The sequence below is a fragment of the Cydia splendana genome, chromosome 4, assembly GCF_910591565.1.
Source record: "Cydia splendana chromosome 4, ilCydSple1.2, whole genome shotgun sequence".
NCBI classification, from domain to species: Eukaryota; Metazoa; Arthropoda; class Insecta; order Lepidoptera; family Tortricidae; genus Cydia; species Cydia splendana.
Genome location: NC_085963.1, coordinates 14,069,433 through 14,096,812, shown reverse-complemented (window position 1 = coordinate 14,096,812; position 27,380 = coordinate 14,069,433). Strand labels below are relative to the sequence as shown.

The 27,380-nt window shown below is 36.6% G+C and overlaps 3 protein-coding genes and 1 long non-coding RNA gene across 4 annotated transcripts; all 4 read right to left on the bottom strand.

The window, feature by feature from the left end:
* Positions 1-1,705: 1,705 nt before the first annotated feature.
* Positions 1,706-16,457, bottom strand: LOC134789993 (gamma-interferon-inducible lysosomal thiol reductase-like; the record flags this gene model as incomplete). The annotated part of the gene is made up of 3 exons (XM_063760734.1): positions 1,706-2,006; positions 2,415-2,600; positions 16,311-16,457. Coding segments are annotated over 3 exons (573 nt in total), but the record flags the coding sequence as incomplete, so codon positions are not given.
* On the bottom strand, positions 11,009-13,768 carry LOC134789989 (gamma-interferon-inducible-lysosomal thiol reductase-like). The gene is made up of 5 exons (XM_063760730.1): positions 13,672-13,768; positions 13,462-13,511; positions 12,864-13,013; positions 12,069-12,254; positions 11,009-11,260 (listed from the first exon to the last, which is right to left on the bottom strand). The coding sequence occupies exons 1-5, from the start codon at positions 13,730-13,732 to the stop codon at positions 11,024-11,026; spliced, it is 684 nt and encodes a 227-aa protein (XP_063616800.1). The 5' UTR covers positions 13,733-13,768; the 3' UTR covers positions 11,009-11,023.
* A 178-nt stretch (positions 16,458-16,635) lies between the features above and the next one.
* LOC134789999 (uncharacterized) lies at positions 16,636-17,048 on the bottom strand. Its single transcript, XR_010144147.1, has 2 exons — positions 16,943-17,048; positions 16,636-16,698 (listed from the first exon to the last, which is right to left on the bottom strand). It is a non-coding gene; the product is annotated as an uncharacterized LOC134789999 (long non-coding RNA).
* A 990-nt stretch (positions 17,049-18,038) lies between these two features.
* LOC134789510 (GILT-like protein 1) lies at positions 18,039-22,318 on the bottom strand. The gene is made up of 5 exons (XM_063760089.1): positions 22,225-22,318; positions 22,021-22,070; positions 21,316-21,465; positions 19,176-19,361; positions 18,039-18,284 (listed from the first exon to the last, which is right to left on the bottom strand). The coding sequence occupies exons 1-5, from the start codon at positions 22,283-22,285 to the stop codon at positions 18,054-18,056; spliced, it is 678 nt and encodes a 225-aa protein (XP_063616159.1). The 5' UTR covers positions 22,286-22,318; the 3' UTR covers positions 18,039-18,053.
* Positions 22,319-27,380: the final 5,062 nt, after the last annotated feature.

The following is a 27,380-nucleotide window of genomic DNA, read 5'->3' as shown; positions in this document are numbered from 1 at the left end:
ACAGAAAGCTTAACTTAAAAACTGAATCACAGATAGGTGTCAAAAGTCTGTAATAACTTCCAAGTCACGGTCCGGAAATAGTATCAACAAGTGAAATATTGATGATAATAATGTACGTACCAAAACTGACAGCAAAACTTATACCCGACAAATAAAACAATAATTTCAAGTATGGTGACATTTCGAATTTGTATGGTTCTGATCGTTGTCTAGCGAACGAATGATAAAGCACAACTGAACAACTAGTATTTATATACTAGGCCTTTGCGGTAAAATGTAAACTAGGTCATAAAGTGTACTTGATACCAAATCAAAACCCGTAAACACCGACTACCACGCAAAATGGAGAGTTCCGTACTTTCATATGTTAGATTTAGATTTGTTTCATAATATTAAACTGCATTTTTTTTTCTAGGCTAATCTACTTGAACCAATTTATATTATGATCGTCAAGTAGCTAAGTAACTATGAATACACACAAATGTCAAAGAATATTCAATTACGAAACATTCATTACTAATCGAAAAATAAGTAGGACTAAATTATTAACAATGTCAAATAATATCAAAGAAAAACAATGTCAATGTGGCATAATGTAAGTAGGTACATATTATTATAACACTTTTATATGAATTCCACAGAAAATGGTTTCATTGTCATACTGTGTAATTTGTTGCATAAATAAAAAATAACAACTACAAAAACAACACACAGCTAATGCAATACCTACGCTATTAGAGTTTTTTCATCGTTCCTACGTTATTTTACTAATGAAGGAACTCAACTGCATTTACTAATCTAAATTACTAAAAGACATAAACAGGAATATAAAACTAAAACTAACTACAATTAAAATAACTGAAACTAAAAATTAAAAATACCTATCAAAATTTGGTGCCCTCGGGAGGGTGCCCATCACGCAGGCAGCGTTCCCGCGCTGGATTGCGATTGCAATTCTCTGCGCGAGAAAGCTGCACCACGCGGGGGTCGCCCGTTGCCTCCCTCAGCCGTGAAGGACGGAAGGTTTTCGACAAAGAAAAGTAATTTGAATTTCATCGGCTATTTATTAGTTTCATGCCTCACTTGTTCGTAATACTCTTGGAAAAGAGTTCGCAAAAGTCCATTTTACTTACCTGCGAAAACGTCTATTTTACCTACTGCTGCGCTTTAGAAACAATAATATTTTACTGTAGGTACTGTTTTTACTTTAAGTAATAAAAAAGTAGGTTACTTTACCAGTATAAAAGCCGTTTACCAATGTGGTACCTACATTAAGGCCTGGTTTTGCAAGCACAATTTTTCGAAGACGCATTAGTTCAGTTCTTAGATCAAGTCCTAAGCATCATTGGTCAATTTTGCTTAATCTTCACTGGTCAATACAATCCTACATACCTATATTCAACTGAAAAATGTCAACATTAAGTTCATGTTTTGAACAGCCGACATTTTAGAATAGCTTACGAAATGTTTAGGGTCAATCCTGGACGGTTTATCCGTTATTGGCGTTAAAATATTCAGGACAGGATCGAAAGGATACACTGTTAATTTTTTTAATAACATTATAATTATAAACATTATATCCAACACCTCTTAAATTACTAAATCCATTTTTTTAATACCATAAAGTATACATGACTTAAATAAAATCTGAAGAAAAATGTATTTTTTCACGTTTTGGACATAATTAGAATTACCCTTCGATTCATATAAATTTATTATGAAATCAAGTTTATCCTCTTAATTAATCTGTTCCACCTAATCTTAGTTTACAATTTTTTACACTGTGGCGGTGGGTGGTCTAAAGCGGCACAGATTGTTGCTAGCCATTTGTCCAGTTCACCTACACCGTTGACATATTTGCCATTTATTAGCGACCATGGCACACCTTCCCGATCCGGAACATCTTTATCGGTTTCTTTCCCGTAATATTCTAGTAGTTCTTCGCCTTTTTTACCTTTAGCACATTTGATAATCTTCTTTGCATTGATTCCCATTTTTTTACCGCACTGAAATTAGATCAGCAATCATTTATTATATTATTATTACAGACTCATAAATTGCACACATCAACAACGCTCGAGGAACAAATATGTAATCTATATCGTATTCGTTTATATCATGTTTACAACTCACAATGGAGGACTCCTACCTACTACTCCTCCCTTATACAGGATTTAGATTTTCATTTTCATTGAATTATGCCAAAAATATTTGACCCGGAAATTACCTGTGGAGTTAAGTGGGGGTGGAAATGGAGGTCGATGCGGTCGAAGATACGATGAGTGTAGTCCGTCCGTTTTTCTAAGATCAAGTACGCCATTTGGCCATAGTAAACGTATGGCGAACTTGATCTTAGAAATCGGACAGACTATACCTACTTATTATCTTATAAAAAAAAAGAAGGCTTCGCTTACTCTGGTGGCGCCATTATCATCTGAACCAGAATTTTCCCCTTGTCCTGACATCATACAGGAGATGTAAGACACGGAACGAGTAGTATTCTTGAGTATGTCTATAGCGCATGCGTGCAGCTTGTTGCCGTAGCACTCCTCCTCGCCGTGCTGGCACTCGATAATGACCTTTCCATTTTCTTCTGTCCTCTGAAAATAAAGTTTTTAAATTGGGTAAATGAAGCCAAACTAATATTGGCATTCTTCCTATCCCTTCCCGACCGGTTCGATATAATCCTGCAAACTACTTTTAAAAAATCCTGTCCGCAAGCAAATCATCTTTTCGAGCTCAAACCTATTCCGATCTAAACTGCAGATATTAACGACACGTTCGAGTACTAAATACCGTAGGTCAATCGCCTCAGTCGGTCGCAAGACAGTGTTAAAAAGATGGTGGCGTATTTTGGTGTGAGTAGTGACACACGTAAGTTCATAATTTCATATAATTTTGGTATCAAAGTTGCTATTTAATACTTAATTATTACAGTAAAAGAGGTAAATGAGTTTATTTAGCACAAATTTGAGTAATAATATGTTATTTAGGGAAAACTACTCGCTCGTAAAAAATAAGTGCACGAATTTGTGGGTTCGGCCGTAGCCCGTGAATTAATTGTCATAACTATTTGAAAGTTTGTGCGTATCCGGCTTTTGTGCAAAATATAAAATCACAATGGATAGCATATGTTTGATCATTTTATAATGTATTCCGTTTCTTAGGTTTGTATTTTTTAAGACGTCCATTAGGAACCAGACAAATCCTTTGAATTTTGTGTTATGGTGATATAGATATCAAATATTGAAGAATTTCACGACGACCTTATTCCCCTTATTCGCTTTAGGAATGGATTCACTATGAAAGCCAAGAATCAGACGATGTTATAGCTTCGCTGCGTCAGGTAGTGGTGTATAAAACCCGTCCAGTAGGGTTAAAACATGGTGATTATAATTCTGCCGGATTTAATGCTTGATTTCGGTACATCCATATAAAGAAGCGAAAACCAAGTTTGGCTGTGATATTATGTCACTGGGGTTAGGTGCAGCTGCTGGTCTATACTCGATATTTTCTCGAAGTGTATGCCAAGGTAGTTAGTTTATATCGCCATAGATTCTTTACAACTATATTACTTGCTGTAAAACTCAACAATAGCAGATGACATAGCACGGGTAAAGTAATGGTAAATCGAATTCCTGACAGATCGAGTTTGACATGCAAAGACGATAATGATATTTGACGTGGAGAGAGTCAGCTAATTATGACAGATTCAGTAACATTCTAGTTAAGTGGAAAGACAGTATATTATGTTCCCTGACTTCTAACTGTTCAAGTGTTCAGGCACAATCAATATTAGGGTTGTGAAGAGATGAGAGAAAAAGATTCGATCAAAACGTTGAAGTTACAGCTCCAGAATTAGTTATAAACTATATTAAACACATGTCAATACTTTTTTTTTTACTTGCGAATGAATCAATATTCATTTTATGAGAACTTTTTCAAGGATTTTCATATGATGTAGGTAGTTGAATTGAGATTACTTTATAACTGTTGATTATTGTTTGCAATCATTCTATAATCGTTTCGGTGTTGATTCTTAAAGACAACTGTGATGATTATGTAAAATTAAAGACTTATTATTATACTAGTGTATTGTTGTGTAAACTTTTGCGTTTAATTTTATATTATTTAACAAATCTAAATGAATTTGCACGTTCGTGCATTTACAAATAATTCCTGAACGTCACTTTCGTGCATGCGATTTTTTTTTATGATGAAGGGTCGTTGGATTTTTTTTATCATTTTTTACGTGTATTTTATAACAAATTAAAACAGTTCACATGCATTTTTCATGAGTTTTTCAACATATTTTTCCCGGCCGTAAAGGGTTATGATTGGCTGCTTCAAACTTATTTAAAGATAACAATAGTGAATTACTTACAAAAATGGGGGCTTATAATTAAAAGGCTAATAATTGGGTAGTTTATCCAAAGTCTAGATAGGTAGTTGCTTACTCGTACGGGTTTTGTATAATTTGTTTCTGAAGCTGAAGTAACAAACAAATAGTATGGTAACCAAATCCAATTATGGATTACATGGATGACTTACATACCTCGGCGTTACCAAAAGGATATGTTTTAAGATCGATGTATGGCCCAAGTTTCTCTACTGTTTTGATTAAAGCGGTTGTGTAAAAGTCTATACAATATGGACACAAACACTCGTAGTATAATCTGACATCAACCTTGTCTCCACTTTTGTTTATCTGTAAAATTTCATGTAATTATTACCAACAGCTACGTAAGCTCATGATACCTATGTGATGATTCACTTAGAATTGTAGGTATACATTATTATAATATTTAATTTATATTGCTCAGACATTTGATAACAAACAGTAAAAACATAGACCTCTAACAATAAAATACACTTACTTCATAGTTACGATTACGGTGTGCGTATAAATCAATGATCTTATCCTCTGATTCAATATCTGAAGAAAAATTATGGTCACATCAAAGTTCTTAGTTTTACTATATCGTAAAATAAATACATTTGATTATTACATTATGTCGTTGTCAGATATTAATGAATGATAGAATAAAATTATTTATTTTATTTTATTTTTTAAAATAGAAAATTAAAACCACTATGCAGCGAAAATTAAGGAACGATAGAAAAAGTATGTATAGATCACTTTATGATTGATTCTGTCACCGAAGATTGACGACACAGGCTATATTATGTTTCGAAATATCAGGTAAGTACATACCAGTAATGTAAGCAAAACTAGTAGCAAACAAACTAATAAATAAACTCTTCAAAATCATAGTGAATATCTATCAGTGTGAGTGCTAACTTTGCGTTGTCGACTGTCTGAATGATAATTACCTACTGTCAATTAGTACTTATATATCCTACACGGAAGTGGATTTTAGTACTAGCGTACTAGATAACTCAACACATGTTACCTACTTACGTACATTGTGACTAACTACTTACGTCCTAGACACAATCAAATACCTACGATTCCATTAGTTGTCACACTTTATTGAACACGCCAGTGTACTTTACTCTAGTACTTAATAATCCCACCAAAACATTTTCATGTGTTGCCAAGACAAGACCTCGCATTGTCAAAAAGTTATCAGCTTGCGTATTATGGATGGTTTTATCCACGTGATAAAATAACCGTCACTGTTTAACACACAAGGGGAGTAAGGGGAGAACGGTAATGACATTATCCGACCCAAATGTCAACCCCACCTGCACGCGCCGGATGGCGGCGGCGACCAATTGGTTGCCGTGGTGCTCCCTGCTGGACAACGAACGGGGCTCTGGCGACCGAGTAAGGGGCGGTATAACCTCTACCCTGGCCGGGCAACCGGTCGGAGGAGGCCTAGCAAGCCTTGAGGATTAAATACCCTCAAAAAGGAGCAGTGCAGAAAGACGTGGGGCGCTACTGCACACCAAAATGCCCTAAGAACACCATCTCGGACTTACAACTTTATAAAAAACATGATCAGTACACCCAGCAGAAAGATTATGCCTAGCAATCCGGCTAGCGCCCGGCGTCGGGAGAGTACCGGGTCTCCCGATGTGAAATGTGTAACCGGAGAAGAATATGCGATCACAGAAGCCATGCCATTGTCAAGAAGAAAGAAGAATGAACAACTATTGATAGCCACTTGGAATGTAAGAAGCCTTATCAAGACAGGGAAATTAGAGAATACCATTCAAGAAATGAAAAGACTCCAGTTGAGTATTCTGGGACTCAGTGAGATCAAATGGTCTGACAATGGTATAGTAGATAAGGAGGACGTAACTTTATACTATTCTGGAAAGCCAGCAGCAGAAAAAAACCACCATTACGGTGTCGGTATGATGATAAAGAAGGAAATGTCAAAGTTCGTAACCAACTTTGTTCCGTACTCGGATAGATGTATGCTTTTACAATTCAATGCTAAACCTTTTAACTTAAGTATTCTTCAGGTCTATGCGCCTACAGCTCAAAGCACAGATGAAGAAATATAATCATTTTATAAAGAATTAGAAGAATTAATGGAGAGCATCAAATCACAAGACATGGTCATTGTACTAGGCGATATGAATGCCAAGATTGGTAGAGGAACCGTAGGAAAAACAGTAGGTAACTATGGTCTTGGCGACAGAAACGCAAGGGGCGACAGATTACTACAGTTCTGCGTCGAAAAGGACTTAATAATAACTAACACCTGGTATCAACACCCACCTAGACGGCTATACACGTGGACATCCCCCCAAGATACAGCCGAACATATTGTTAGAAATCAAATTGATTATATAATGATAGAAGCACGCTATAGAAACTCAATAGTGAACGTGAAAACGTACCCTGGCGCTGACATTGGTTCGGACCATAATCCTCTAGTTGCAAAACTAAATCTAAAATTAAAAATACTGAGGAAACCAAATATTCACAAGAAAATTGATATTGGAAAACTTTAAAATGTTGATGTCAGAAGGGAAACAATAGAAGCATTAAATAAAGAGATACGAGATACCACAGATAATGAGTACGAAAACAATATTGAGAGTAACTGGAATAAAATAAAAAAAGCAATTGTAACGACTTCAGAAAAATTTTTGGGTTTCAAAAAACGGGAGTAAAAACTAGAATGGATTACGGCTGAGATCCTTGACCTTATGGAAAAGAGAAGACAATTTAAAGGAATTGATAAAAATAAATACAAAGAAATAGACAATGTTATCCGAACTAAAATCAGAGAAGCTAGGGATAGGTGCTTAAATGAAGATTGTGAACAAATTGAAAAGCTTCAAGAGAAAAGAGACAGCTTCAATCTACACAAGAAAATAAAAGAATTTACTAAAACACATAGGAAACAAATAATAGGTAAATTAACAGACTCACATAACAAACTAGTAATTGATAACGAAAAACAATGTAAAACATGGGAACTGTATATTGAGCAACTGTTCGAAGACGATAGAGCGGATTTGGATACAAGCGTGATGGAAACCCAAAGCAACGTGGAGGGACCACCAATACTCCAAATAGAAATTGAAAAAGCAATAAGATCTATGAAAGACGGAAAAGCTGTGGGCCCAGACGGGATATATGTAGAACTGTTAAAACTATTAGATGACGACAATTTGAAAGTTTTAGTTAAAATGTACAATAAAATTTATGATAAAGGAACATTACCAGAAGACTGGTTAAAATCCACATTCCTCCCGCTCCCTAAAAAGGCAAATGCTAAGACATGCGGTGACCACAGGCTCATCAGCCTGATGAGTCACACCCTGAAAGTATTTCTTAAAGTGATTCACATGAGAATTTATAACAAAATCGATAAAGTTATATCAGATAACCAATTTGGATTCAGAAATGGTTTAGGAACACGAGAAGCCCTGGTTGGAGTTCAAGTACTAGTGCAGAACAGTTTGGAATATAATAATGAAGTATATGCATGTTTCATTGATTTTGAGAAAGCATTCGATAACGTAAAACATGACAAATTAATGCATATACTCAACAAGACCGAAGTGGACAGCAAAGATCAAAGAATTATCAGAAACCTGTACTGGAACCAGTCAGCACACATTAAAGTAGGAACATCTGGCACTGATGATATCAAAATACGTAAAGGAGTGAGACAAGGATGTATCCTATCACCATTATTGTTTAATCTTTACTCCGAAACTATATTTCAAGAAGCTTTTGATGGAGTTGAAACTGGTATCAGAGTAAACGGTACAGTGATAAACAACCTCCGATACGCCGATGATACCGTTATCTTAGCTCACTCCCTACAAGACCTCCAACAACTCTTAAACCGCTTAAATACTGTCGTGGAAGAGTACGGTCTTAAAATGAACATAGCAAAGACCAAGTATATGATAATGAGCAAGAACGCGGTGGAATCGACCACGCTGTCTATCAACGGCGAGCCACTTGAAAGAGTCAAACATTATAAGTATTTAGGAAGCTCTCTTAACGAAGAATGGGACCCACGGAAAGAGATACGTACAAGAATAGAGATAACAAGAAGCACATTCATGAAAATGAACAAGCTATTCACCAACAAAGACATAAACCTGAAACTCAGATGGAGAATGGTTAAATGTTACGTGTTATCTGTATTTATGTATGGCGTCGAAGGCTGGACCATAAACCGAACCATAGAGGCAAAAATAAACGCTTTTGAAATGTGGCTCTACCGAAGAATGCTGAAAATATCATGGAGAGATCGAATAACCAATGTAGAAGTTTTGCAAAGAATGAAGAAAAAATTAGAACTTTTGGAAACAGTAAAGAAAAGAAAAATCTCATATTTTGGACATATATACCGTAACAATAAATATCAAATTTTAAGGAAAATAATAGAAGGCAAATTAGAGGGCAAAAGAGGTAGAGGAAGAAGGAAGCTAGCCTGGATGGATAATATTAAAAGCTGGACTCATATTAATGACGCTGCCAATCTGAGCAGAATGGCACAGGATAGGAATAAGTTCCGAGAGATGGTCGCCGACGTCCGATGAGGACATGGCACAACAAGAAGAAGAACTGTTTAACACCGCGGGATACCGTTTTCAACCGCGGGGTACCTTATCACGCTGTCACGTAGATAAGAACGATCATCATATCCGTTCAGATCTCATGTAGATCCAAAATTCTAACTCTACATGCCCTGACTTTAACTTCACTAACTCTACACATTAGTCAAAATACAATAAAAAGGATTTTGTTTCACTATTTAAAAATGGCTTTCCTAATCGTAAAATGGAACCTAGTTGTTTGTACGCCTTTATTACAACCGAGTCTAAATGAGGTATAAACGATAGTTTTGACAATGGGGAGACACTCCTCACTTCGGTCGAACTCGACTCCGGTCGGCTCAGCATTGCTCCGAGCAATTATTAGGGTTGGCAGTTGGCACCACTTGACTTCCTTTTGCTTGTACGACCACAGATAAGATAATCACTTGAATTTTGACAACTCTAAAATTCTAAATAGCCTAAAAGAGATAGTGCCATATGGATGGTGTTTAGCAAAAATGAGTCATCCCACATCCATTTTGCAATAAAATGTCAACTTTAGGCGTAAATTTTTTGAGTTGACATCTTATTGAAAAATTCATGTGGGTTGACACATTATTGCTTAACAGCATCCATATATTAGAAAGGGATAGCATGATTAGATTACCCTGAACCGCTGTCAAACTTCGGGTTTGTAGGAAGTGTCCTTTCTGTACGGTAGTACTATTATTTATTCTGTGGTTTTGAGTCCATAATAACTCCAACATCGCGGATTTGTGTTACTCTACTCAGACGGTTGTTGCCTAATGTGAAATTATAATTAACATTGTTATTTCTTAGAAAAAAATATAATACAACATTTATTCAAGTATAAAAATAAATTAATTTTGAGTACAAAATGTCTAATTTTAATTCATCTTCGAGAAAATAATGATCTTCAATAAAATTAATTATCTTATAATTTTTTGTGTCTAATAGAGCAGCACTTTCGGGTTTTTAAAATGATTATCTATGTTATAATTAAAAAGCCTAAACAGTAAAGGTGCTGAATGAGATCCCTGTGGTACTCCGGAACTAATAGATTTCCACTGAAAGGCGTAACCTTCTAGAACAACACATTGGCTCCGATTCTCTATATATGATTTTATCCAGCGGAATAGGTCTCCATGTATTCCAAGGTGCCAAAACGTGAGTAAAAGTCTATTGTGACATATTTTTTCAAAAGCCTTGGTATAATCTGTATACACGACTTCAACACATGCGGCTCCATCCATCGCTACTAGTACTAAGATATCATTAGTGAAAGTCAATAGGTTAGGGTCTACAGAACGACCTCTGTATAAACTGTGTTGATTTTTTTTGACTACTTGGGACAGTTGATCTTTTCGAAAATTTTGTAAAATTGGCATAATTTTTAAATACGCTTATATTGTTCAATATTTTGACTAACTTAACTCTTGGTGATAGGAGTTACGAAAGCTTTTTTCCACATTTCAGGAACGCAACCAGTTTTAATTGATTTTTGGAAAATAATTAGTGAGTGGGGATGATAAATTCCCTGAGCATTTTTTATAAAAAATAGAGGAATACTCCTTGCCTCATGTTATCGGCTACGCTCGTAGCGAGCAGCACGCGCTGGCACTGAATGTGTTCAATGGACATCCTCTCGATGGAAGCGTGAAAGGCCATCTAGTGGTAAGTACCTAAATAGTTACTTATGGCAGTATTGGCAGTTTATCCGTCAACGATAAACGACTGCAGATATTCAACAGAAATAAATTAACAGACTTTACTAATAGAGACTTAGTAGGTGTAATTGATAATAATATAACATGTAGCATGAAGATTTTTTTGTAATTGTTTGGTCAACGGATCTCAAATATTGAAGGAATTGAAATAGATGTCATAACAATATGGAATAAAAAGTGAAGGCAAAGGTGATGTTAAAATACTAACTAACATTTTGGAAACGAATGAAAATATTGTTCAACATGATAAGGTTTTTATTTGAAATGTAGACATATAATCAATTTTCAATAACTTAAAAATATGATTTGCACTCCGGTGGCGGCTTAGCCAAAGTTTGGCAGATTATCTTCATTAGATTCTTGGCTATGTTAAACTCCTTTCCGTTCAGCAATATAAAAGGCATGTACCTATCTCTTGGGTTTGATACCTTGTCAGTTTCTATACCGTAATATTCCATTAGAGCATCGCTTCTTTCACTATTAGCGCATTTAATGATAGGCTTCGAGTCTATTTTCATTAATCTTCCGCACTGAAAAACATATTTAATAGTATTTGTAGTAAAAATAAAGACGTGTATACAAGATAAGGAATAAGAAAATTCAGAAACTTTATTAATTTTTGCTGGCAGTTTAATCGGCAGGCAGATATATTAGGTCTACGCACAGGTACAGTCAGCAGCAGAAGTTGCTAAGCGGGTCAAGTGTTCAAAATGATCTTGACGCGAATTTATTGTTAAGAGAATAAAGCCCTTGCTACACGGTCGCCGATAAGCCTTCTAACCGTCTGACCTTGGTCTGTCCTTGGTCAGTTTTGGTCAAATTTTGTTGGACTGTCTATACGATCCGGGACAGACCAAGGCCACGCGGTCTGAAGGCTTGTCGGCAACCGTGTAGCAGGGGCTTAAGAACGTGTCAAGGTAATTTTGAACACCTCGCCCACTTAGCAACTTCTGCTGCTGACTGTACAACCATAAACCGCAGGCATGTCACAACGCAAACGCAATTTCTATTCTTAAAATATCTTAACCCTTTGTAGAATACAATAATAAATATGGAAGGCAAAAATAACCACCTAACTTCATATTTTTATAAACTGAAATAGATGTCTGCACTAAAAAAAAGTGACCTAGTCCACCGGTGGTGTAGGCTGCAATGGAACCAGCATCTGAAGCTTACGGCGCCATGTTTATTTAAGCCGAATTATTAGGACTATAAAGAGGCAATGAGGGTTGCATTGTGTTTTTTTATCAGGCTTTAAAAGGTTAGTCAAACATAAGATATGAAAAATTATTCAAGAACTCTATTTCGTTTTGAGCTCGATTTTGAACCCATACTTACATTGATAGCGTCTTTATCAGAAGACCCCTCACCTCCCCATGTAGAATTCATCATGCAAGAGTTGTAGAATTCTGACTGGGTAGTGTTCTTCAGTATATCGATAGCGCATGCGTGCAGCTTGTTGCCGTGACACTCCGCTGGGCCATGCGCGCAGTCAAAATAAATCTTGCCATGCTTTTTGTATCTCTGTAATTGAAAAAAAAATAAGCAAACTGCCCGTACGTTTAGTCAAGGACCAGAAAATTTACGAAACACCGCCTCGACATCGATATTCGATACTATAAATACCGCATTCGCAACAAAATGCGATATTTATAGTATTCTGTTTTAAATTATTTCACATTATACTACCCTACTGGTAGGAACTTAATCATGCTTAGTTTCTCAGCGCATAGTGGACTAAGTACGGGATTCAAACTGGAATATTTACGGTTCTGTTCTGGTCTGATTTTTTTTGTATATGTAGTTTTAATATTTATCTTAATCGTTTTTGACAGTTATTGTAACTATTACGATTAAATATTCGATCTGACATGCATCGAGCTATGTCATTGTTAAAAAGCTGTGTTGCATTATATGTATTTGCCTATCTATATGACGCTACTTTATTGCTCAAAACTACAATTGGGAGTTTCGTAGGGTCTGTGTGCTTGAGGCAGTATATACTTACAGTGGCAGATGACCTGAACTTTGTAGAACAAAATTGTTTCACTATTGTTACTTGGACAACGTCCCAGAAAACAACACATAAGTTGATTTGAAAAGGAAACATTAGTATAAATGAATGGAGCTTACCGAAGTTAATCCATAAGGATAATTTTTGAGATCTATGTAAGATCCAATTTTCTTTAAAGTTGGCTCAAGTTGTTTTGTATGAAAATAGACGCAGCCACCGCAAAAGCTACAGTAATACACTCTCAGATCAACTTTCTCAGTTTTTTCTATCTGAAAATATAGAGAACCAAATCAAAATAATGCATCAGGAGCACACCGAGCACATTAAACAGATATCGGATGTCTTGGACTATTTCTATCACTGAGCCCCTGAACTGAAGTTCATATTGATATTTAGCTAAGATACTGGACTGCTATGCTATACAGCAGGCGAATTATGAATAGATTTATCCATGTGATAAAATAGGTGTCACTTTTTATATGAAAGTACCTGGAATGGGTCACTTAGAAATTGCATAACAAAGGAGGCATATCATTTATAAAATACTCTTTATTATATTTTTGAAGTAAATTTTATTCAGCTGTCATTTGTATTTCCGGATTGCAGGCAATTCGTGATTTGTATCTCGGGCGTTATTTCATTGTTACCCGTGCAAGCGTAGGTAAGTATTTACTTAACCTGAAACGATATAGCCGATTTTTCCCTGTATAGTCTTACCTGAGAGTTACTGTCATATTCGACGACATCAGGATTGCTGTGATTAATTTCTGAAGGAAAAGAGGTACATATTTGGTTAGCAAGACACGGAAAGCTTAACTTAAAAACTGAATCACAGATAGGTGTCAAAAGTCTGTAGGTAATAACTTCCAAGTCACGGACCGGAAATAGTATAAACAAGTGAAATATTGATGACAATAATGTACGTACCAAAACTGACAGAAAAACTTATACCCGACAAATAAAACAATAATTTCAAGTATGGTGACATTTCGAATTTGTATGGTTCTGATCGTTGTCTAGCGAACGAATGATAAAGCACAACTGAACAACTAGTATTTATATACTAGGCCTTTGCGGTAAAATGTAGACTAGGTCATAAAGTGTACTTGATACCAAATCAAAACCCGTAAAGACCGACTACCACGCAAAATGGAGAGTTCCGTACTTTCATATGTTAGATTTAGATTTGTTTCATAATATTAAACTGCATTTTTTTTTCTAGGCTAATCTACTTGAACCAATTTATATTATGATCGTCAAGTAGCTAAGTAACTATGAATACACACAAATGTCAAAGAATATTCAATTACGAAACATTCATTACTAATCGAAAAATAAGTAGGACTAAATTATTAACAATGTCAAATAATATCAAAGAAAAACAATGTCAATGTGGCATAATGTAAGTAGGTACATATTATTATAACACTTTTATATGAATTCCACAGAAAATGGTTTTCATTGTCATACTGTGTAATTTGTTGCATAAATAAAAAATAACAACTACAAAAACAACACACAGCTAATGCAATACCTACGCTATAGAGTTTTTTCATCGTTCCTACGTTATTTTACTAATGAAGGAACTCAACTGCATTTATTAATCTAAATTACTAAAAGACATAAACAGGAATATGAAACTAAAACTAACTACAATTAAAATAACTGAAACTAAAAATTAAAAATACCTATCAAAATTTGGTGCCCTCGGGAGGGTGCCCATCACGCAGGCAGCGTTCCCGCGCTGGATTGCGATTGCAATTCTCTGCGCGAGAAAGCTGCACCACGCGGGGGTCGCCCGTTGCCTCCCTCAGCCGTGAAGGACGGAAGGTTTTCGACAAAGAAAAATAATTTGAATTTCATCGGCTATTTATTAGTTTTATGCCTCACTTGTTCGTAATACTCTTGGAAAACAGTTCGCAAAAGTCCATTTTACTTACCTGCGAAAACGTCTATTTTTTTATTAAGGCCTGGTTTTGCAAGCACAATTTTTCGAAGACGCATTAGTTCAGTTCTTAGATCAAGTCCTAAGCATAATTGGTAAATTTTGCTTAATATTCACTGGTGAATACAATCCTACATACCTATATTCAACTGAAACATGTCAACATTAAGTTCATGTTTTGAACAGCCGACATTTTACAATAGCTTACGAAATGTTTAGGGTCAATCCTGGACGGTTTATCCGTTATTGGCGTTAAAATATTCAGGACAGGATCGAAAAGGATACACTGTTAATTTTTTTAATAACATTATAATTATAAGCAAACATTATTTCCAACACCTCTTAAATTACTAAATCAATTTTTTGAATACCATAAAGTATACATGACTTAAATAAAATCTGAACAAATATGTATTTATACACGTTTTGGACATAATTAGAATTACCCTTCGATTCATATAAATTTATTATGAAATCAAGTTTATCCTCTTAATTAATCTCTTCCACCTAATCTTAGTTTACAATTTTTTACACTGTGGCGGTGGGTGGTCTAAAGCGGCACAGATTGTTGCTAGCCATTTGTCCAGTTCACCTACACCGTTGACATATTTGCCATTTATTAGCGACCATGGCACACCTTCCCGGTCCGGAACATCTTTATCGGTTTCTTTCCCGTAATATTCTAGTAGTTCTTCGCCTTGTTTACCTTTAGCACATTTGATAATCTTCTTTGCATTGATTCCCATTTTTTTACCGCACTGAAATTAGATCAGCAATCATTTATTATATTATTATTACAGACTCATAAATTGCACACATCAACAACGCTCGAGGAACAAATATGTAATCTATATCGTATTCGTTTATATCGTGTTTAGAACTCACAATGGAGGACTCCTACCTACTACTCCTCCCTTATACAGGATTTAGATTTTAATTTTCATTGAATTATGCCAAAATTATTTGACCCGGAAATTACCTGTGGAGTTAAGTGGGGGTGGAAATGGAGGTCGATACGGTCGAAGATACGATGAGGGTAGTCCGTCCGTTTTTCTAAGATCAAGTACGCCATTTGGCCATAGTAAACGTATGGCGAACTTGATCTTAGAAATCGGACAGACTATACCTACTTATTATCTTATAAATTAAAAAAAAAGAAGGCTTCGCTTACTCTGGAGGCGCCATTATCATCTGAACCAGAATTTTCCCCTTGTCCGGACATCATACAGGAGATGTAAGACACGGAACGAGTAGTATTCTTGAGTATGTCTATAGCGCATGCGTGCAGCTTGTTGCCGTAGCATTCCTCCTCGCCGTGCTGGCACTCGATAATGACCTTTCCATTATCTTCTGTCCTCTGAAAATAAAGTTTTTAAATTGGGTAAATGTAGCCATACTAATATTGGCCTTCTTCCTATGATTGGCTGCTTCAAACTTATTTAAAGATACCAATAGTGAATTACTTACAAAAATGGGTGCTTATAATTAAAAGGCTAATAATTGGGTAATTTATCCAAAGTCTACATAGGTAGTTGCTTACTCGTACGGGTTTTGTATAATTTGTTTCTGAAACAGTATGGTAACCTAATCCAATTATGGATTACATGGATGACTTACATACCTCGGCGTTACCATAAGGATATGTTTTAAGATCGATGTATGGCCCAAGTTTCTCTACTGTTTTGATTAAAGCGGTTGTGTAAAAGTCTATACAATATGGACACAAACACTCGTAGTATAATCGGACATCAACCTTGTCTCCACTTTTGTTTATCTGTAAAATTTCATGTAATTATTACCGACAGCTACGTAAGCTTATGATACTTATGTGACAATTCACTTAGAATTGTAGGTATACATTATTATAATATTTAATTTATATTGCTCAGACATTGGATTGGATAACAAACAGTAAAAAAATTGCCCTTGCTAATAATAAAATACACTTACTTCATAGTTACGATTACGGTGTGCGTATAAATCAATGAGCTTATCCTCTGATTCAATATCTGAAGAAAAATTATGGTCACATCAAAGTTCTTAGTTTTACTATATCGTAAAATAAATACATTTGATTATTACATTATGTCGTTGTCAGATATTAATGAACGATAGAATAAAATAGAAAACCACTATGCAGCGAAAATTAAGGAATGATAGAAAAAGTATGGATAGGTCACTTTATGATTGATTCTGTCACCGAAGATTGACGACACAGGCTACATATATTCGAAATATCAGGTAAATACATACCAGTAATGTAAGCAAAACTAATAGCAAACAAACTAATAAATAAACTCTTCAAAATCATAGTGAATATCTATCAATGTGAGTGCTAAATGCTAACTTTGCGCTGTCGACTGTCTGAACGATAATTATGTACTGTCAATTAGTACTTATATATCCTCCTTAGTCTACACGGAAGGGGATTTTAGTACTAGCGTACTAGATAACTCAACACATGTTACCTACCTATGTACATTGTGACTAACTACTTACGTCTTAGACATAATCAAATACCTACGATTGCATTAGTTATTACACTTTATTGGACACGCTAGTGTACTTTACGCTAGTACTTAAGAATCCCACCATAACATTTTTATGTAAAATGTTTCCAAGACAAGACTTCGCACTGTGAAAAAGTTATTAAATAATCTGTATAATACACGGCATCTATACATGCGCCTCCATCCATCGTCGCTACTATCATTAGTGTTTACCTAACGACCTTTGTAGAAACCGTGCTAATGTGATTTTTGACTACTGGGGGCAGTTGATTTGTGACTATGTTTTCGAAAACTTTGTTAAATTAGCATAATTTTGAAATACGCCTGAGTATACTGTTCAATATTTTGGCTAATTTGACCCTTGAGGATAGGAGTTGGAGTTACGAAAGCTTTATTCCACATTTCAGGAACGCAACCACATTTAATTGATTTTTGGAAAAGAATAGTGAGTGGGGATGATAAATTCGCTGAGCATTTTTTAATAAAAATTGGATGGATACCATTCTCTTCGCCTCGTGTTATCGGCTGCGCTCGTAGCGAGCAGCACACGCTGGCACTGAACAGCAGTCACCGTAGCCTATGGACTCCGGCAACTCCAGAGGTGTTACATGCGCGTTGCCGACCTTTTAAAAACCTGTACTCTGCTTTTTTGTTGAACCCCATACTGTAGACCCTTGGGAAAACCTCGGAAGGGAGCTCATCATATCATATCATATTTAAAATGTAACATAAAAAGTGAAGGCAAAGGTGATGTTAAAATATTACCTAATATTTTGGAAACGAATGAAAATATTGTTCAACATGATAAGGTTTTTATTTGAAATGGACTCATAATATAATCAATTTTCAATAACTTAAAAAAATGATTTGCACTCCGGTGGCGGCTTAGCCAAAGTTTGGCAGATTGTCTTCATTAGATTATCTGTGACCTCCTTTCCGTTCAGCAATATTAAAGGCATGCTTTTATTTTTTGGGTCTGTTACCTTGTCTGTTTCTATACCGTAATATTCCATTAGAGCATCGCTTCTTTCACTATTAGCACATTCAATGATAGGCTTCGAGTCAATTTTCCTTAATTTTCCACACTGAAAAACATATTTAATTATATTTGTAGTAAAAATAAAGACGTGAGGCAGGATAAGGAATAAGATGATTCAGGAAACAACCTGAAACTCTATACATTTTTCTTCTCTATACAGGTATAACCATAAACCGCAACAAATCATAAAGTTTCAAGACTATACAAACAAACAAGCTGTAAAGAATTTTCCCTACATGCCACAACGCAAACTCAATAAAACTCGACGCAAACGCAAAAATATTTGGAAGGCAAAAATGACCACCTAATAACTTCTTCGTCTTTTTATAAACTGAAATAGATGTCATAAATAAAGTGACCAATTTTACCGGTGGTGGAGGCCGCAATCGAACCGGCATCTGAGCATTGAGGTAGGTATATCTCAGAACCGGCCATACAGGCACTAAGAATAGTGCTAGTTAAGCGGTATCACTCAGGAATTCGAGCCAATCGTGCAGTCTAACGCAACTAGTTGCAACCAATCGCGCGCGTCATCGACCAATCGCGTTGTAGTGTTGTCACACCGCTGCACTGGCCCCATTCATGCACCATTCTTTATGGCCCCTAAGGCCAGTCCTGAGATGTACGTCAATGCGTCTGAGGCCTACGTGGCCATTTTTTTTAAAATGAATTATTAGGACTTATAAAGTGGCAATGAGGATTAATATGCGATTTTTTAAAATCTGCGGGCTCAGCACGGTTCCATTTTTATCGACTATCACTATGCGCGTCCCTTTCGCACTTACATACTTGTTAGAACGTGACAGGCATGGTGACAAGGGATAAAAACGCGACCGTGCTAAGCCGCCTGGTCTGTATAAAGGTTATTGAAACATAAGATATGATTTTTTTCAATAATCCGATTTCTTTTTTACCTTGATTTTGAACGCATACTTACATTGATAGCGTCTTTATCAGTAGACCCCTTGCCCCCCCAAGTGGCATTCATCATGCAAGAGTTGTAGAATTCTGACTGGGAGACGTTCTTCAGTATATCGATAGCGCATGCGTGCAGCTTGTCGCCATAACACTCTTCTGGGCCATGCGCGCAGTCAAAGTAAATCTTGCCATGATGTTTCCACCTCTGTGTTTGAAAAAAAAAAATAAGCAACTGCCCGTATGGTCAGTCAAGGGCCAAAAAATATACGAAACACCGCCTCGACATCGATACAATAAATACCGCATTTTGTTGTGGAATGCGGTATTTATTGTATTGTGAATTCTGATTTAAATTATTTCACATTATACTTACTACCCTAATATGTACTAATTCTATTTTGGTCAATAAAGGCTATTCTTATCTTACTGTCTGGACTGTCATTTTTTTGTATAGTCACAGAATAAATAATAGTACCGTAAAATGGGGTGAGTAGGTGCAAAACTGACATTCAAACCTCGATAACATTTTATTTTTACATATGCAAACTGAATGGTGTAAGTATATAATAAGTGTTCCGGGCGTTTGTATTTTATTTTGGGTAGTTCCATTTCATAACTTTGACGATAAACAGGAAATCCCACCTCACCCCGTAGTGCCTCGTATTTGGGGTGAGTTGGGTTTTCATACAAAGGTGATTTTGTAAGATTGTTGGATCGATTTTTTTTTTATTATGAGTATTACTATAGCTCCATTTTAAATTGGAATACATTATTTTGGTAGCAGTAGCCTTAAAATCCCATCTCACCCCCCTTTCATCCCTTCCCTCCCCATTCATAACCCAACTCTCCCCGCGAACCCTACTCACCCTTTACGGTACTAGGTACAGAAGACTCACTCTCTAACAAAACGCGTCTGTTACGATCAGCACAGATATGGCCGCTAGGTGGCGACAGCGCCACGCGCGGCTTATGGCTTTCCCTAAAATAGGCCTGAGATGGGGCGTCAGGAGACCCTCACACTGCGGAGCATCGTCAAGTGTCCACGCTACGTCAGCAACGCATCCCTCGCCGAGACACTGAAGTGGCGCGGCCTGGAGGAGTTCATCGAGCGTCTCGCGTGGTCCATGTACGACCGCGCGGACAACAGCGGGCACGAGCACCTCAAGAACATCGCGCCACACCACCCCACCAGACCACCGGAACGGTGGGCCCGGGACTTGCCCCGAGCTCTGCTGCACCAGTAGCGGAGCCAAGCCAAGTCCCAACTTTCATCGGATGCACCACGCCACCCACGCCAGCCTAAGCTGCCGGTCGCCTTCCCTGCGTCCCCGATGCCCGGCCCCGCTCAAACGGTATCACCGGGCTAGGGGTCGCGGGGTTGGATAAACGATCGGTGGCGAAAAAGCTGGCCTACACCAGCAGCACTGACGTCCTCAAATTGACGTCCACTGACCTCCCCACGCGGTGGGGAGCGACCCGCCACAGCCGTCGCAGCCAAAAGGCGGGCACGGCGTCTCATACCTCTCTATTAATAGAGAGGTATCGAATGACATACAGCAGCATAGGCCTGATGACAAATTTTGAAATGGCCGGTTGGAGAATTTTGTACTTTTATTTTATTGAATATATTAATAATCCTTAAGTTTAGTTATACTGAGATTGGGCCATTTTTTAGAATCGTATTAACATATATGTTTCTTTGAAACCATTATTTCCATGATTCTTTGTTACTGTCATCAGGCCTATTGGGGTGGAACGGATGTACTTTTAGCTACCTGTAGCAAAGCGACGAAATCCCGCAGTGAGCCACGCCTGGTATAGTTTTCAATATATCTCAATTCTTTCTGATAGTTTTTGTAACCATTACGATTAAACATTTCGATCTGACATCCATCGAGCAGCTATGGTAAGAAAGCTGTGTTTGCATGTATTTGCCTGTCACTATCTATATGACGCTGAATGTACCCACTTTATTGCTCAAAACTACAATTGGAAGTTTCGTAGGGTCCGTATGCTTGAGGCAGTGCAGTGTACAGTGGCAGATGACCTGAGCTTTGTTGATCAAAATTGTGTTACTATTGTCACTTGGACAACATCCCAGAAAACAACACATAAGTTGATTTGAAAAGGAAACATCAGTATAAATGAATGGAGCTTACCGAAGTTAATCCATAGGGATAATTTTTGAGGTCTATGTAAGATCCAATTTTCTTATAAGTTGGGACAAGTTCTTTGATATGAAAGTCGACGCAGCCACCGCAATAGCAACAGTAATACACTCTCAGATCAACTTTTTCAGTTTTTTCTACCTGAAAGTATAGAGAAATTAAAATAATATATCAGGAGCACATTAAACTGATATCGGATGTCTTGGACTATTTCTATCACTGAGCCTCTGAACTGAAGGTCATATTAAATAAATAAATAATAATAAATAAATATTATATTGATATTTAGTACCTAGAGCTAAGATACTGTACTGTTATGCATAGGTACAGCAGGCGAATTATGGATAGCTTTATCCACGTGGTAAAATAAGTGTCACTTTTTAACACCAGACAGAGACGGACACTGTTTTTATCACGCTGTCATGTAGACATACACGACTATAATATCCGTGCTGAAAGTACTTGGAATGGGCCACTTAGAAATTGCATAACAAAGGAGGCATATGCATATCATTTATACAATACTCTTCATTATATTTTTGAGGTAAATTTTATTCAGATGTCATTTGTAGGTATTTCCGGATTGCAGGCAATTGGTAATTTGTATCTCGGGCGTTCTTTCATTGTTACCCGTGCAAGCGTTGGTATTTACTTAAGCTGATACGACATCACCGATTTTTTCCTGTATAGTCTTACCTTAGAGTTACTATCATATTCGACGGCATCAGGATTGCTGTGATCAATTTCTGAAGGAAAAGAGGTACATATTTGGTTAGCAAGATACAGAAAGCTTAACTTAAATACTGAACACAGATAGGTGTCAAAAGTCTGTAATATCTTCCAAGTCACGGTCCAGAAATAGTATCAACAAATAAAATATTGATGACGCAATGTACGTACCAAAACTGACAGCAAAACTTATACCCGACAAATAAAACAATAATTTCAAGTATGGTGACATTTCGAATTTGTATGGTTCTGATCGTTGTCTAGCGAACGAATGATAAAGCACAACTGAACAACTAGTATTTATATACTAGGCCTTTGCGGTAAAAATGTAGACTAGGTATATGGTCTTAAAGTGTACTTCATACCATATCAAAACCCGCCAAGACAGATTACGCAGAATGTAGAGTCCCGTACTTTCATATAAGGGTTTCTATTAGGTAACTACGAAACCCTAAAAAAACTGAAACACATCATCATTAAGTTTATGTTTTGAACAGCAACAATAACTTACGAAAGGTAAGGGTCAATTCTGGACGAATAAATGGCGTTAAAATATTCAGGACAAGATCGAAAGGATACACTGTTTATTTTTATAATGACATTATAATTACATATAAACATTATTTCCAACACCTCTGAAATTACTAAATTAATTTTTGAATACCTACCATAAGATGTACTATACATGACTTAAATGAAATTTGCACAAATATGTATTTTTACACGTTTCTAACATAATTACCATTATTATAATTATATAAATTTAATATCAAAACAAGTTTATCCTCTTAATTAATCTCTTCCACCTAACCTTAGTTTACAATTTTTTACACTGTGGCGGTGGGTGATCTAAAGCGGCACAGATTGTTGCTAGCCATTTGTCAAGGTCGCCGTTGACATATTTGCCATTTATTAGCGACCATGGCGCACCTTCCCTGTCCGGAACATCTTTTTCGGTTTCTTCCCCGTAATATTCTAGTAGTTCTTCGCCTTTTTTACCTTTAGCACATTTGATGATCTTCTCTGCATTGATTCCCATTTTTTTACCGCACTGAAATTAGATAAGCAATAATTTATTATTAATTACCTACTCAAGAGTCTTATTATTATTAAGATGAGTGTATAGTCCGTCCGTTTTTAGGGTTTCGTAGTCACCTAGTAACCCTTATAGTTTCGCCATGTCTGTCTGTCAGTCCGAGGACTCCGAGGTTTAGCTCCGTGATCGTTAGTGCTAGAAAGCTGTAATTTGGCATGTATACATAAATCATCAATTGCGACAGAACGGTAAAATAAAAACGATAAAAAAAATATTTTACATTTTAACCCCCAAACAAAATGTTTTTATGTTTTTTTTTACTTTGTCCCAATAGGGTAGTCCCATTTTGTGATATATGTAGTTCAAATATGTATTCGGAAATATACGCTCCGGAAGAAAAAAAATGTGTCCCCCCTCGTCTAACTTTCTTATTTTATACATTTCAAACAAAGAAGGCGTTTCGCTTACTCTAGTAGCGCCATTATCATCGGAACCAGAATTTTCCTCTTGTCCGGACATCATACAGGCGATGTAAGACACGGAACGAGTAGTATTCTTGAGTATGTCTATAGCGCATGCGTGCAGCTTGTTACCGTAACACTCCTCCTCACCGTGCTGGCACTCGATAACGACCTTTCCATTCTCTTCTATCCTCTGAAAATAAAGTTAGTAAATCCAGTGCCGTTTATCAGCCATTTGCCTCCAGCGGATCCTTAATTACTTTGGAGACGTGGACAGACGGGAGCCGGACAACTTTAAAAAGCGCATTATGTTGGCATAGTGGATGGAAGACGGGGTAGTGGACATCCACCAACACGCTGGGTGGACACTGTAAAGAAGTGCCAGGGATCTACACAGGCGCCTATTATTAGGAAGGCGGAAAATCGTGCAGAATGGAGAGCCTTATGGTGCACAAAATAACGACCTCATGTGTTCGCGACCCTCAGTCATGAGGAATCGAGGAAGAAGAAGAAATTGGGTAAATGAAGTCATACTCACAGTGGCCTTCTTCCAATGACTGACTGCATCAAACTTATTTAAAGGCAGCAGTTGTGAATTTCTTACCAAAATGGGGGCTTATAATTAAAAGGCTAATAATCGAATAGTTTATCCAAAGTCAACATAGGTAGTTGCTTACTCGTACCTACGGGTTTTGTGTGAATTGTTTTTGAAGTTGAAGTATTTGGATCCTTATAAATAGATATTTATAACAAACAAACAGTGTGGTAACCTAATCTAATTATGGATTACGTGGATGACTTACCTCGGCGTTACCATAAGGATATGTTTTAAGATCGATGTATGGCCCAAGTTTCTCTACTGTTTTGATTAAAGTGGTTGTGTATAAGCGTATACAATATGGACACAAACACTCGTAGTATAATCTGACATCAACCTTGTTTCCACTTTTGTTTATCTGTAAAATTTCACGTAAAACTACTTAAAAAGCTTATAATTCTAAGTATTGTTGGTATAAATAATTATAATATTTAATTTATATTGCTAAGACATTGGATAATAAACAGTGAAAAATCTACCCATAATAAAACATACTTACTTCATAGTTACGATTATGATGTGCGTATAAATCAATGATCATATTCTCTGATTCAATATCTGAAGAAAAAATATGGTCACAATAAAGTTATTATTAGCATTATGTCGTAAAATAAATACATTTAATTATTACATTATGTCGTTGTCAGATATGAATTAACGGTAGAATAAAACAGATTAAACAGATAATATCACTGTTCAGCAATAGTTAAGATGAATGAACAAACTTATATCAATCTTTGAACAATTCGTCAACAACATCAGGCAAAATGCCAGATTTAAGAATGACTCACGCTAGACCTTCCGGCGCTTACTTTTCTATGACATAACATGCGATCACGTGTAGCTTACGGAAAACGGTGCGCCGGAAGCTCCGGCCTGGACACGTCCCGGTCTAACGTGAGTCGTCCTTTACACTTTATGATAGATTAATATATGACCGAAAATTGACAACACAGGTTATTATGTTTCGAAATATCAGGTAGGTACATACCAGTAATGTAAGCTAAACTAGTAGCAAACAAACTAAAAAATATACTCTTCAAAAGCATAGTGAATAATTATCAGTGTGAGTGCTAACTTTGCGTTGTCGACTGTCTGAATGGTAATTACTGTCAATTAGTACTTATATATCCTCCTTAGTCTACACGGAAGGGGATTTTAGTACTAGCGTACTAGATAACTCAACACATGTTACCTACCTATGTACATTGTGACTAACTACTTACGTCTTAGACATAATCAAATACCTACGATTGCATTAGTTATTACACTTTATTGGACACGCTAGTGTACTTTACGCTAGTACTTAAGAATCCCACCATAACATTTTTATGTAAAATGTTTCCAAGACAAGACCATAAGGGTGGCGCTGTCAAAAAGTTATCAGCCTGCGTATTTATGGATGGTTTTATCCACGTAATAAAATAACCGTCACTTTTTAATACCGCGAGATTGAAAGTGACGGATACCGTTTTATCACGCTGTCACGTAGATAAGAACGACCATCATAACCGTGCAGATCTCATGTAGACCCAAACTACTAACTCTACACGCCCTAACTCTAACTTCACACACTCTTTGTCAGTCAAAATATTTATCTGGCTTAGCAGTTTCAATTTGAAAAATTTGATTATTAAGGGAAATGCGACATGGTGGAGGCGGACCTGCGCGAACTTCGAGTCAGCAATTGGCGAGAGGTCGCACAGGACCGAGAAAAGTGGCGCTGTCTTGTGTCGGAGGCCAATTCTCATTTTGGGTCGCTGTGCCAACGGAGTAAGTAAGGGAAATGAGGAGAGTCTTTTCAAAAGAGCTTATTTCTCTATGAGCACCATACAAAATAAGCCCTTTTGAAAATACACTCCTCAAATAATCTTGTTTCCAATTGTTACTTTAGGTATTTTTATGTGTTGTATACAATAGTGCGTCATGAGATACATGTATTAAACAGATAGGTAGGACAAATTATTGCAATTCTGCGACAGAATACACTACACTTACACGTGGAAAATACACGTGTAGGTATGACTAAAATTACAAATATTTCAATGATATTACTAACGCCGTAAAACCAAAAATGCAAGGTACACATACTTTGTACGTCGTAAGAACATTGCTATTTTAATTACCGGAGTATTCGAACAGAAAAATTTTCCAAGTTATAAAAAAATAAGTACCTACTGTACACACACAATCTGTAATGTTTAAGTTAAATGTAGAAAGGATATAATTAGATTCTTTGAAATAAAGAAAGCAGTGAATGTTCTTGTTATATTTTATTGACATATTTATATTGTATTATTTACATTCTCATCTATTAATATCTATTTCAGTATTAGTACCTAACGGAAGAAGAACGAAATTCCCTTGGCGCGTTCGATATATAAATAACGTCTTTTAAGGCTCTGTTATACGTACGAAAAATACCATGAGTCGAGTTGTGTTCGTATCGTATCAATAACATAAGTACCGTAAAACGGGGTGAGTAGGTTTCGCGGGGAGAGGTGGGTCATGAATGGGGAGAGAAGGTTTGAGAGGGGGGTGAGAAGGGATTTTAAGGCTACTGCTACAAAAATAATGTATTCCAATTTAAAATGGAGCTATAGTAATACGCATAATAAAAAAAAATCGATCCAACAATCTTGCAAAATCACCTTTGTATGAAAACCCCTCTCACCCCTAATACGAGGCACTACGGGGTGAGGTGGGTTTTCCTCTTTATCGTCAAAGTTATGAAATGGAACTCCCCAAAATAAAATAAAAACTAAAATACAAACGTCCGGAACACTTACTTATTATATACAACATTCAGTTTTCATATGTAAAAATAAAATGTTATCGAGGTTTGAATTTCAGTTTTGACCCTACTCACCCCATTTTACGGTATTATAGGTAATCGCGACGGCGCCTTCAAGAACGGCACCCCCTATGTAGCGCATTCGTCTCATGCTCGTAGCTATCACAATACAATTTTCACACACACTATGGACGCATTGATTATGTATATAGTGTTTAGGGCGAGTTCATGTATTTGCTACTTGTGTTAAGTTACTAAACACTAATCAATTTGTAAACAGATACTAAACTAACACAGCATCGTAATCAGTCTCAGATTAAGTAGTACAAACTATATACAGACGACGAGTAGCCGTCAAAAAACAGCCCGCGATCGCGACTGCTTCATCAAACACCGTAGCGCACTCGTCTCGTGCCCGTAGCCCGGTATCACACTATA